Below are 13,652 nucleotides of genomic sequence, written 5' to 3'. Positions count from 1 at the left end.
AGCATCAGTCAGTGATTACCTCATAGTCCTGCCTTCACTCAGCTCGTTCTGTCCTCCTTGGGGACATGTGCTTTCTCTCTGATGACATTCTGGCCTCGCCAATCACTGATCACTTGCCCCTCCGTTCTGCCCTGTCATGTACAGGTGCCATCTTGCCTTCATGCTTCACAACATTGTTGGATAGACATTGCTTGAAGGCCTTTGTTCTAAGCTCCGATTCTTCTTTTTAACATTGATGTTTATGTGAGAGGGAAAGAGAAGGAGAAAGAGTGAAGGAAATCTCCTATCTTCTGGTTCACTCCCCAGATGCCCACAGCAGCTGGGGCTGGGCCAGGCCAAAGCCAGGAGCTGGGAAACTCAGTCTAGGTTGAGGGGCAGGGACAAAGAACTTGAGCTGTCACCTGCTTTCTCCCCCAGTACACATTAGCACGACTTGAATCCAGATACTCTGATATGGGATGTGGGCATCCCAAGCAGCATCTTAACCATTAAGCCAAATGCCTACCCCCAAGCTCCAGTTCTTGAATGTTCTCTTTTTTTTTTTTTTTTTTTTTTTTTTACAGGCAGAGTGGACAGTGAGAGAGAGACAGAGAGAAAGGTCTTCCTTTGCCGTTGGTTCACCCTCCAGTGGCCGCCGCAGCCAGCACACTGCGGCCGGCGCACCGCGCTGATCCAAAGGCAGGAGCCAGGTGCTTCTCCTGGTCTCCCATGGGGTGCAGGGCCCAAGTACTTGGGCCATCCTCCACTGCACTCCTGGGCCACAGCAGAGAGCTGGTCTGGAAGAGGGGCAACCAGGACAGAATCCGGTGTCCCGACCAGGACTAGAACCCGGTGTGCCGGCGCCATAGGCGGAGGATTAGCCTAGTGAGCCGCGGCACTGTCCTGAATGTTCTTTTTATAGCTTCCTGCTCCCCTTCTTCTCTCCCTTCACACTCTGCGCTCCAGCCCTTGACCTTTCTCTTTGCCTGGGTTCATGCTCTGATTCTCCCCTTCCAGGCTGTCCTGCTCCTCTTGGTCCCATTTGTTTTCAGTCCAGCCTCGCCCGCCTCCCTGTGTTCCTTTGCCATCTTGATTCACTGCCTCTGCCTCTCCCACTGGGCTCTGAGCTTGAGAGCCCCATGAGGGCATGATGTTTTTCTTTTTCCCCCTGGATTGCTCTCCTATCCTGTGCATTTTAGGTCCTCAATAAATAAATTGAATTTGCTATTATTTTACACTTTTGCAAGCAGAGCCCTTCTACAAATAATGTTCTCTCATCACTGCCATCAGAAGCCTAGCTCTTTTGTCTGCTTTGTTGAAGAGGACTTATTTTCACTTCACATTTTGCTGTCAAAATTATTCCAGTTTCCCTTAAATTAGCTTCTGTTGCTGGGGGAAAAAATGCCTTGGTTCTCTGTAAATCTCTCTCCCACTGCAGGCGTCCTGACCCTGTGCCCATGTTTGGTCCTGCAGCAGGCTCCTTTTTAGCCTATCTCATTAGTCTCATCACACTGGCAGTTTTCGTTTTTGACAGTGTGGATCTCGTCCATGGGCATTGTGTGTATTCTTTCACTGATGAGAACAATTAGATACGTTGTGTTCTCCCTTTGTGCTTTCCCTCACTTGCTTCGAATTACACAATGATTAGCGCTGTTGGTGTTTTCCTTAGGAGCAGAGGGTAGATGAGCCATCCAAGCCATCACCAATGGGAGATATGATAGATTTAATGTTATTATGCACTGTTTTCCTCTGTAGGCGTGCATAAGTTCTCAAGTTATTTTGGATAGGTTTTTGCTTATTAAAATTTTCTTTATTGTTTTTCTCACATATGAAGCAGAAAGGTTCTTGAGTTGGGGGTGTGTGTGTGTGTGTGTGTGTAGGTGAGATTAAGGAGGAGCGTGGATTTGCACCATTTAGAAAGAAACACAGCACTATACATAGTTGAGTGTCTTTTAGAGCTATAGTTTTGTGCCCCATGAACTGAAGTGCAGGTGGAGGGAAGCCCAGTCCTCACATAAGCAAACCCTGCATACATGAAAAGATTTATGATTATCTGAAAAGCTGTTAGTGCATCACTTCTCCTTGAGCACTTATTTGATACCTGTTATCCAGAAGGACTTAGTATAATATTGTGTCTTTCATGTGCATTTCTAAGCTCCCTGGAGGTAGGGACCATGTTCTCCACGTGTTTAATGCTTATAGAACTTAACATATATTCTGCATTTAATAGACTTTTGTTGGATTGAATATATTAAAGTGCCAATTAGCACAGTATCGCGTGTTAGAGAAAACATAAAGCATTCATTAGAGTCACCTTTCCTAAAGGTGAGTTTGAAGTTAGGTTTTGAAGATGAGAAAGATATATCAAACAAGAAGAGACAAAAAGGTGTCCGAGGGGCTGGCGCTGTGGTGCAGTGGGTTAAAGCCCCAGCCTGCAGTGCCGCCATCCCATATGGGCACTGGTTCGAGTCTCAGCTGCTCTACTTCTGATCCAGCTTCCTGCTAATGCACCTGGGAAAGTAGCAGAGGATGGCCCAAGTCCTGGGGTCCCTGCACCCACGTGGGAGACCCAGAAGAAGTTCCTGGCTTTGGATCCACTCAGTTCTGGCCATTGTGGCCATTTGGGAAGTGAACCAGTAGATGGAAGACCGTTCTGTTCTCTCTCTTTCCCTCTCCCTCTCTCTCTGTCATTTTGTCTTTCAAATAAATAGAATAAATCTTTAACAATAAAAATTAAAAAATTTTTTAAAGGTGCTAGAACTCTCTTTGGAAGCAGAACCTTCTGGATGGAAAGACTTTTCTTTAAATTTTTAAAGATGGAAGAGGTGAAAAAATTCTATCTCCTGCCTTCATATGAAGTTCTTCTGGTGTTATTGATGGAATTTATAACACCTTGGGGTCACAAGAACCTCAGAAGCCAATAAATCCTGCCATTACCTTCCGTGTTTGAAATTCCCTTCTTTGGGGACTAATGCTAGGTTGTCTAGGGGATGCTGAGACACAGGCAGGACCAGACTATTGACCTGAACTTCTCATTGGCATTTTCCCAGAAAAATAAGCTTTCTCATGTTGGAGATCTTTTTTTCCTGCATAAATCTGAACTTGATTCTCTAAGTTTCTTTGTTTGGTTTTGGTTGACACTAGAATTTATAATCTACCACTAAGGAACAAAGTCTAAAAACTGCATTCGCTTCTAAGGGGTCATTGTATCCTTGTAACAGATACACCTGGAGGAGTAGAAGGTGGTGATCATTTATTTCCCACCTGAGGTGGCCCCTATGCTGACTTATTTAAAATCCCCAGAAGTTCAGCTAGAGAGAAGCCATCTTGCCCCGTAGTAATCTAAGTATTGGGCTGCAGGAGATGACAGAACTCAGGGTTCAAGAGTCGTCATGGGAGTATCATGTGGCGCACTGTGCAAAGGGCTGGAAGTCTAGCAGCAAGCAAGTCTGTGCTCCTCACCTCGCTAGAAAGTCTGGTGTGGCAAGGTCCAGTGAGCCACACTTCATGGCCCTTGAGGAGCCATATGCGAGCCCTAGGCCAGCTCACACGTAATGCTTGAGCTGTCCTGAACATTTCACCAACCCCATCAAGTATTGTTGAGGACCCTGAGATCTCTCCATGGGCCCTCAGTGTCACCTCCTCTCTTGCTTGACCACCTCCTTGCTTCAGCTGTGATCTGAAAAGTGGGTGTCAGCTGGAAGTTGTTGACTACAAATCTGAAGATGGGGCTTTTCCTCAACATCCCATATTTGACACCAGTAGGTATACTGTACATGCATTGGGCAGGGAAGTGATACTCAAATGGGGAGGTTTCCAGCAGGCCGGGAAAGTCCTGGATCAGGGGTGGAAGTAGCATTGGACCTAGAGAAGAGATGTGAGATCTGTTGGAAGGAGTTGGACTTCCAGTCAACTGAAAATGGGAAAAATTAGAAGTGGTTTTTTGGCTGGAGGTTGAGTGTCCACTAGAACATGGGGCCATGTAGGCTCAGGATGGAAGCTTGGAGAAGGCCAGGCTCCTGCTTGTTCCCTCTCCCTGGACAGGATTGACGAATGAATGGACAGAGTAGAAATTATTCAGAGGGAAGCAGGTTGCATCTGGAAGAATGAATGGGTTTATTCAGTGAATAAGCCAATGTGGCGCTCTGGCAGGTGGAGGAAGGGCTTTTCATGGGGATAGCTTGGCCCTCAACGTGGGAGGGGGGAGGGGGGAGGGGGAAGGAGAAGGGCGTGCTGACGAGCTTGCTGCTGTGACGTGGGCTTCCTCTTCCGCTTGGCTGCCTGTCGTGAAGCCTTTTTCATTTTCACAAGCTTTGTGGCAGACGATCAAAGAAGCTATTTGTGCATGTGATATTTTCTCAGCCACCGTTACAATTAATGAAATGATATTATTTCAGTAAAATAAAAATGAATAAAATAGGTAGTGTCTCATCCTTAAAGGGGGGGGGGGGTGATGACCTGATTGCATCAGGGCCTCTGAAAGCACCGTTTTTTTTTTTTTTTAAGATTTATTTTATTTATTTGAAAGACAGAGTTACAGAGAGAGGTAGAGACAGAGAGAGAGGTCTTCCATCCTCTGGTTCACTCCCCAAATGATTGCAGTGGCCAGAGCTGTGCTGATCTGAAGCCAGGAGCCAGGAGCTACCTCTGGGTCTCCCACGTGGGTGCAGGGGCCCAAGCACCTGGGCCATCTTCCACTGCTTTCCCAGGCCACAGCAGAGAGGGTGGGAAGAGGAGCAGCTGGGACTCGAACCGGCACTCATATGGGATGCCGGCACTTCAGGCTGGGGCTTTAATCCGCTACACCACAGTGCCGGCCTCGCAGCGTTAGGTTTTGAGTCCCTATTGGCAGCTCTAGCACTTTTGGTCTCTCTGACTTCGGGGTCTGTGCTCACTGAGTAACCATAGTCACACTGACATCAGCTTTGAGGGAGGGGCCTCCGTTGCCTGGAAGGGTGATGGCAGACCCCGCTGGAGGTTGCTTGCCCCCATTTCTCACTCTCTGCTCTCTGGTTCCTAGGACTGCATCGACGTAGGCTGGTGGGAAGGAGAGCTCAACGGCAGACGCGGAGTGTTCCCTGATAACTTTGTGAAACTGCTTCCACCGGACTTTGACAAGGAAGGGAATGTAAGTCTCTAGGGCTTTCATCTCCATGCCCCACCCCCACCCCACTCACGCTGTCATAGTCACGCTCCCATGATGGGACTTGGGATGCGGGATAGGGGAAATCTGGGGTCATGCTTAGGACGTTGGCACTTGTATTTTCTGTGGGCCCAGTTCTGAGCCCCTGGCTGCCCTGTGCCCTACACAAGTTCATTGTAGGACTCATCTGTCAGTTGGCAACAGTGATCCTTACTCTAGGATTGTTGTGTGTATGAACCAGGTGATGTGTGTGAGGTACTCTGTTTAGTATGTGGCAGCTTTGAGAGCTCAGATAAACTGTGAGACCCCGAAGTGCTCCATCTGGTAAGCGAACTGCCTGTGTCCCGCATAGCCCGGTCCTTGGGGGTGGTGACATAGCCAGGAATGTGCAAGAACTTTATGGTATGAGGGGGTAGTGATTTGGTCTCACCCATCCTGTTATCCACCTCAGGGCTCTTGATTCAGCCCTGTGCATGACTTCTGCCTACCTTTCCATGCCTGGGCCCTCTTTATGCCCTTGGGGGCTCCATTACTGGACCACGCTGAGCCCGGCCTTGCCACATAACCAAGGATGTGTGGGATGGATAGCTACACTGCTAGTGGATGGCTTGCCAAGGATGCTAACCTAGCATTTAATGGAGTGTGCACTATTTAGGTAAATGGTTCTTTAAGAAGCTTGATGATTCTGGCACTTGCTGAGGTTGTGCCCTGTAGACTTTTAGATTGGTTTGAAGCCCAAGAACACACTTTTTAGGCTTCTTAATAGCTTTCTTTTTTGTGTTGTTCAATTGAAGGATTCTCTCTTAGAATCTGAGTTTGGATTGTAAAGAATCTGGATTTTGCTTCTAAATGTTTTCTAGATCCTTGATGTAGCATTAACATCGGCCAGGGGTTTGTTAGACCCCATCCCAGACTTGGTGCATCTGAGTCTGCGTTTTCACAAGATTCTCCGGTGATCTGTTTGCATGTGTACATTATGTATACGGTATGACTAAATCTAGCTAATTAACATCTGCATTGCCTCACGTAGTTAAGTATTTTTGTGGTCATAGGCAGTATGGTTTTGAAGGCTAAAGTAAAATCGGGATCATGCATTTAAGCTGTGGGTGAAGCCTGCGCTTGCCCCCTTGTGGCATCTTGCCTGCTAGTTCCCTGGGCAGATTTTAGTGGGGCAGTAAAGGCACTCAGGCAAAAGAGACTCCATGGATGCCCTTCTAGAAACTCCGTGTTACGTAAGGTATTCAGGGAAGCACTTCCACTGCTAGAGCGAGGTTGTCTGTGATAAGCAGACTCGGCCTGGGTTGCTGTTGGGGCACGCACACTCCTTGGGGCCCCATGGACATCCCTTCAGCCCCAGGCAGGCAGCCCCCATGTCTGATGGGTCTTTTGGCTCTGTCCCCAGGGAGCAGAAAACCCAGTTTTGAGGGAAACAATAGTGTACCTGTCAGACAAGGTAATACCTAGAGCTGCGGAATGATTGTGTAATGTGACATTCAGCTTTGAGCAAATTCAAAGTATAAGATCCCTTTGCATCCCCGTGGCCTAGAGTCCCAGCCGGCCCGCTTGGCCCTGGTTCTGCTGCACCAGGGTGCTGGAGAGCTGGTGACAACGTGACTGGGCTTGGGGCTGCCATTTGCTGAGTTGACATTGTAAGGCTGATTAGAATCATTAACACGGAGGCACTTGGTGAATGGCAGAGTCTGAAGCATTGTGCCACCAGTTTCAGCAGATGTCTTCTTGTCTTGCCAGCGACAGGGGCTACATCGCTCACCCAGAGAAGAGGGCGGCCTGCGCCGATTAGGGGAGACAGCGGCAAGCAGCGGGTTTCAACGGCAAGGCCTCTGACTCTGTAGGCAGCACGGGAGCATTCTGATGAGGCTGCCGTGTTTTCTGCTGGCGTGTGGATCCGGCTGCTCACCACTAGGCCTTTTGGAATTCCTGGTGGTCTTTCTTTCCCAGAGCGTCACCCAGGTGACAAATGCCTTGGAGCTTCACCCCAGGGTATTGCAGGAGAGCGCTCCTGGATCCTTGGTGCATCTTTTAGAGAAGTTGTGTAAGCGGTGAAAGGGAGAGCCTCGATTCCAGGGCTGGCTGCTTATTTTGAGCCCTGACAGTAAAACGGAATAGCAGAATGAAGTAGAAATATTCAGAGGGCTCGAATGCAACAGTGTGTGGACTCTGTGGTTGTCACCACAGCACAGCAGGAAGCTTGGACTCCCAAGAGCAGCACCTGTAGCTTCTCATTTCTTTTTTTTTTTCTTTTTGACACGTAGAGTGGACAGTGAGAGAGAGAGACAGAGAAAGGTCTTCCTTTGCCGTTGGTTCACCCTCCAATGGCCGCTGCGGCTGGCGTGCTGCAGCCGGCGCACCACGCTGATCCGATGGCAGGAGCCAGGTGCTTCTCCTGGTCTCCCATGGGGTGCAGGCCCAAGGACTTGGGCCATCCTCCACTGCACTCCCTGGCCACAGCAGAGAGCTGGCCTGGAAGAGGGGCAACCGGGACAGAATCCGGCACCGGGACTAGAACCCGGTGTGCCGGTGCCGCAAGGCGGAAGATTAGCATAGTGAGCCGCAGCGCCGGCCTGCAACTTCTCGTTTCAAAAGGAAACCATGGAGAGTGGTTCTTCTGAAAAATCGTAGTTTAGGAAAGTCTCAGGCTCTGGTTCTTTTAGGAGAGAGTCCAGATGACCGCAGTGGTGCCCCTGCTCTGGCGTGTGTGGACTGGAGGGCTCCTTGCCTTGTCAAGGATGAGGGTGTTGCCAGGGCTCCCCTAGCACTTTCCCCGGCCGTGCTCCACAGTGGAAGGTCCCTTCATGGCTGGAGAGACTCCGAAACCTGCCCGCCAAAGTGGCCCTGTGACTGGGTTGCAGGCTCGCCTTTGCCAACTTGCAAATTTGTGTGGGTAAGAGGCTGCCAGCTTAGAATCGCAACAAGAACTGAGGTGTCAGCCAGACTGGAAGGCAGCACGTGCCTTCCCTGGGCCTTTGCCCCTGTGGGCCCGAGTCCCTAGAAGCCAGATTCCACCAGAAGCTCCGTTTATCTGGGAAGGCAAGGAATCTAAATGAGAGGAATCTGTTGTCCTGACCAAAGATCTGGCAGGTATTGCTGGAGGCCACGTCACACACCGGAGAGAAAGCTTTGCCAAGAGCGCCATATGCTGAATTCAGTGAAGCCCACACACTGCTTGCGAGAGCATCTCTGTTGGCCTCAGCTTGGTCTTTCTTCTCCATTTTCCTGACTGACCAGACCCTTCCTGTTCACGTCCATCTCCAGACACATGGGGATAGTATCTGTGCAGTTTCCTACATTCTCGATTAGAGTTGTGTGCCAACCTGCCCCTTGAAAGCAGAAGCTTTCCAGGTTCGAAACTTGCACAGAAGAGGAAGTCACTTGCTTCATTCCCACAGTGGCTGGCCCACCGTGTGTGAATTTTGCTGCTATAACTCTATTTTCTCTTGACCAAGTTCTTAGGACGTCCCTTACCTTAACTCACATAGCAACCTGGTTGATAAAGTCTGTTTTCCTTCCTTCCTTCTCTTCCTCTCCTGTTTGCTGCTGTCTCTTATACTGGTGTGAAAGAGGAAGAAGAATGCAGGGTGGAGGGGGAAGCTGGGATCTTGTCAGGGCCCCCTTTCCAGACAACGGGGGCCTAGGTCCTTCCATCTGGACTTTGGGTTGGACATACAATTAAGTCATCATTTCCAGGGTAGGGTTGATGGAGTGAAGGAGTGAGCCGAGGAGCCGAATGCCAAAACCTGGCTGACCACCCAGTACGCCATCATTCTGGATGGGCCCAGCCAAGAGGGGGGCCCATGCATGTAGGCCACTGGCTGGAGGCTAGTGGAGGAAACTCGAGAGAGTCCCCCCAAGGGGCAAGTTGCACAGTGGCTCCCTGGGATCTCTGTGCGCGTGGCAGGGCAGGCAGTCGTGGGCACTCTGGAGGGCTCCGAGGTGCAGTTACAGACGTGGTTATCACCCAGAGCATAGCGCCGGCTACACCCTGCACAGAGATGGCTGCTCCTCCAGGCACTTATGGGAAAGTCAGAGCATTGGCCTCCTGATGTGTTTCTAGATCTGTTGAGGGGGTGTCCTGGTCAGGAAGTGTGTACTTACGTCCCCTCTTCAGCTTCACACGCGGACACTTCTGATACTTGCGGAGCTTCCCAAGATCCAAAGTCAGTCAAAATCCAGCTGCAGTTTGTTTCTAAGATCTTAACCATCCTTGTCCAACAAAGGCCCCCTGCCATGGTTTGAATATGGTCTGTCCCCACCAAAACCCATCTTGTAGCTGCATCCCTAGCCGAGCAGTGTTGAGAGGTGGTATGACTGTAAGAGGGATTCAGGGTCATGGGGGCTCTGCCCTCCAGAGCGGATTACTGGACACACTGGGTGAGTTGTCTTGGGATTGTGCCACAGGAGTGGATTCCTTCCTGGCCCCTCCCCTCAGTCTCTCACACACTGGTTCCTTTTGCGTGTACCCGGTTGTCTTTCCACTTCCCACCATGAGTTGAGGCAGCAAGGGGCCTTCGCCAGAAGCCAGGAAGATAGTAGCCCACTCTCTTGGGTTTCCAAAAGAAGGAAGAAGAAACCTTTTTCTTTATAAATTTCCCCATCTCGCATGTCCGTTATAGCAACAGAAAATGGACCAAGACAGCCCCTGAAGGGTGCTGAGCCCTCAGGGTACACTCCTCTGGCTATTTGCAGCAGCTCACATCTCTGGGGCCAGAACTCAGAAAGCACAGACTGGCTTAAGAGGCAAAATGGCACGTCACGATTCCTGCCAGGGGCAACACGTAGGCCAGCTGATGAGCTCTTTGGCTTGGGACGGGCCAGTCCTGCCAAACGAAGGAGCTGAGCGAGTTCGGAAATCCTTCAGCAGGTACAAAGCTTACCTTCCAGCTGTCTCCTCTGGAGCCCTCAGATCTCTTTGCTTTCTGGTAGCATAATGCTAAAAATCCAATCTCGCCAATCTGTCCTTTGAAGCATGGGTTTTCATCTCGGTCTGAGCCAGCAAGTCAACAAACAGGCAGATGGATCTGGGTGCATTAAGGCCTGTGTGCCCTGTACACTTGATGGCCACAGAAGGCATTCGACTCTCCCAGAGATCAGGAAACATTGGATCACTGATTCTGCCATTGACATTGTCATGTCGGCACTTTCAGAATGAATTCCTGCAGTCTGGACATCAAGAGACGTGAGGTCTAAGCCCCCTCTTGCTGCCAGCTAGCTGTTGACACAGCCCCCGTGGGCCTCGGTTTGCACAGGTGTAAAGGGGGAGCCCTGTGACTCATCACTTATAGCTTTAACATGCACCAATTTTTTTTTTAGCGTTTACCGAAAATGGAGCAGGCTGAAGTCACCTGAGTTTAGAGTGTTTTACTTTCACCAGGAAGGTAGGGCTAAACAGAATGAATCGAGCAAGTGCCTCTAAAAATTCAAAATTCAAAATTCAAAATACTTGCCTGAATTGAAAGAATGTTTCTACCTGTGCCGGTATAGGAGCTGGTTAGTGTCTCATTGCTGTTAAACCCCACAGGAAACCTTGAGCTACTGCTTAAACTGGCAGATGCCCAGTGCCATCTCCGTTAGCCAGCCACAACTGGGCATCTCAAAGACAAGCGACAGAATGCGCTCATGTGTTTTAGGGCCCCTGTGCAGTGCCCTAGTGATCCTTTAGGGGGCAGTCTAGAACGGCCTGGAACTTTGACCATAATTTTTGTTTTCAGCTACCTTAAAAGATATCCTGTTTGGAGATGTGGCATCTCTCCTCGTCCAAGGAGGCGGGAGGGCGAGGTCTGATGGAACCAGAGAGAAACAATGAGCCTGTAAGCCTACTCTGCTAACAAGCAAAGGAGGCACCTGGCCAGCGCTGGTCAAGCCTGGTTAGATGCAAGACGGAAGCTCTCAAACTGTTCCTTCCTTTCAAAGCGAGGCCTCAACACAGACTCACACCTCTGCCTGCTGCGTTGCCACCTTCACACACACACTTGCCGTGACCACACTTCTCATACACTGTCTGTGAGCGCAACATTTCCCCTCCTCCCCTCCGCCCCACCCCACCGCTCTGCCCTGTCACATGTCATGTGTCTGCTACATGCCAAATGTGACACAACACTTAGATTATCTTTCTTTGCCCAGTCATCTTGGAAAATATGACTACTTTTACTTGTCTTTTTCCAATTTGGTTTGAGGCAAGGTCGCTGGGGGTAATGGCCTCATGTGAAATTGGTTACAGAAATTTTCAGAGCAATAAGAGAGTGAGGAAGCTGTCCAGGGGTAGGTATTGTTGGGGCTTGGCTAAGAAGAATTGGGCCACAGGGTGTTGGCAGTTTTGTGCTCCTGAGCTTAGAGGAAGGTTAATTGGCAGAGTTTCAATGGTAACTTCATTAGGTAAACATACATCTGTCCCCAGTCTAATTTACACAAAGAGAAGAGAGGACCAAAAAGGAAAATAGTCAAAGGGGCTGGCAGAAAGGGAAGGCACAGCGTAAGAACATAAGCCGGAAGCAGATCCACCCAGTGGAGGGCCTGTACCTAACATAATTCAGTTCTCTGTGCTTCTGCAAGCTCATTGCGTGTGTTTTAATTTAATGGCCATATGATGGTTTGTCTTGTGAAATTGTTTGGCAGAATGGACCCTTTATGGTGGTTGAGAGCATGTATGTGGGTCAGACAGCCCTGAGCTTGGCTCCTAGCCCACGCTTCTGTCTCACATAATAGCCTGGAGATGTTGGGAAATGACTTCATCTTCTGAAGTCTCAATTATTTCGTCTGTAAAATGGGCTTACTAGTATCACTACCTCATAGTTTTGTCACAAGGGGTAAACAAGTCAGTGCTTTCTGACTCTTGCTTGTGCACCACCTCCTCCTAGGAGGGAGGGGCTACTAATGAGCGCTTGGAGATGAGGAGGTCCAGCTGGGCGAGGCTGCCTGCCAAGCGTCCATGGCTAGTGTTGGAAAGCGCCAGCATTAGTAGAGACAGTCAGATTCCAGACGCTCCCCTCCTGCCTACCGTGCTGTGCTGCTAACTCACAGCAACTTGAGTCATGCAGCTCATGAAGAGCGGGACTAAAATATCATTGAATCTGGAGCCTGCGTGCTCTGATGCTCTCTGAGAAAGTTCCTTTATGGGTCTCGTAGTCTCTAGGTTTTTACTTAAAACCATTTCTCCCCAGGCCCCCAGTGCTATATCAGGCATTGGCAGGTTAACCCATGACGGGCACTTTTTTTTATTGGTCCTTGTGGTAAAAAACAGGTTTTCGCTAACAAGTAGGTAACAGTAGGTTTCCAAAGAACAGAAGAAACCCTGTGGGACTTTTGAAAATCACAAGACTGTGATGGCCAACATAACTCATAGGCTGTAACCCACTCCATTGCCACCCTTTCTTAACAGTCTTGACATTGAGAGAGTTCACCCCTTGCCTTTGCTCCCCCACCCCCACCCCGTGCCCTTAGCATGGCTGTCTAAGAACGGAGTCCTGGCTGCATTCCCTGGCCACTGAATCATTCGCCAAGTCCAGCCTGACCATCTCCCTCCTGCAGTCCATCCTAGGTGACGTCCCTGGAACCAGTCCCAGGATGAATGCCATTGATCGCATTGCTGCTTCTGTCACCTACAGAGTGACAGTGTGAGAGAGAAAAATAGCAGCTGATGTGCAGAAAAACCTCCCTTCCAGTTGACAGAGTACAACATGGGGGGGGGGGGGGAGGGGGCTTGCCTATGACCCGGCCGCCTCAGCCTTAGAAAGGGGCAGAAGACTTGACACCCGACCTGGACCTGGCCGGAGCGTGCCCTCTGCCTGCCTTTTGTTGGAGGCCCCTCCTGCAGAGCAGATCTGATTTTGAATCTTCACAGCGACTCTCTTCGAATCCCTTGGTTATTGAGCAGATTAAATCTTAATTGCAAATGCGGTTTCAGCGTGGGTGGACCATTGTGCTGGCTGGTTTCAGGCCATTTTTGCTGAGCCACACTTTTCCAGAAGGCTGTTGCAAATTTAGAAAGGGGGAAATGGCGTTGCATTTGTCGATCCGAATTTTGTTTTGCTGACTGAATTTATTTTAGGTTTGTCTGAAGGTACCAAAGACTGACATCCCTGGAGAGAGAGAATTGCTCAGTTTGGAGGGGGGGGGGCATCTCTAAATTGTCCAGAGTGCACATAGAAATGGTGTCTTTGGTCCTTTTGTAAGAGGCCAGGCTTGCCAACAATCTCATGTGGTATAATTTTGATTAATTTTTCAGAGACCCAAGAAGCCACCGCCTCCATCCGCTCCTGTCATCAAAGCAGGGGCAGGTAAGGTACCTTTCTGTTCCATCAAGTCAAACGTGCATCTTTCTTTTCACTCGCATTCAAACTGTCCTTGGGAGAGTTCAACATTCCTAGATTCAAACGCCACACATTGCCAAATTGGGAATTTGGTCTCAGTAGGCACCTTTTCAATATCCAGCTGTTTTTCCTGAAGAAATAAACCTGTCATTCCAGTCTGTCTCCGATCTGGAGCAAAAATCTAGGCCCCCAAAGAGAATGGTCAG

At 49.5% G+C, this 13,652-nt stretch overlaps 1 protein-coding gene across 14 annotated transcripts in view; it reads left to right on the top strand.

Moving 5' to 3' along the window:
* Window positions 1-13,652, top strand: part of SH3KBP1 (SH3 domain containing kinase binding protein 1) — a 382,152-nt gene that overhangs the window by 299,326 nt on the left and 69,174 nt on the right. For all 14 annotated transcript variants that reach the window (XM_070067164.1, XM_070067168.1, XM_070067166.1 and 11 more), the window contains 2 exons: window positions 5,000-5,107; window positions 13,362-13,413. In XM_070067164.1, coding sequence (XP_069923265.1) covers window positions 5,000-5,107; window positions 13,362-13,413 — 160 coding nt within the window. The remainder of the gene's footprint in view (window positions 1-4,999; window positions 5,108-13,361; window positions 13,414-13,652) is intronic.

Source organism: Oryctolagus cuniculus, chromosome X (assembly GCF_964237555.1).
Source record: "Oryctolagus cuniculus chromosome X, mOryCun1.1, whole genome shotgun sequence".
Taxonomy (NCBI): Eukaryota; Metazoa; Chordata; class Mammalia; order Lagomorpha; family Leporidae; genus Oryctolagus; species Oryctolagus cuniculus.
The sequence above is the reverse complement of the archived record's forward strand: the minus strand, read 5'-3'. Positions and strand labels throughout refer to the sequence as shown.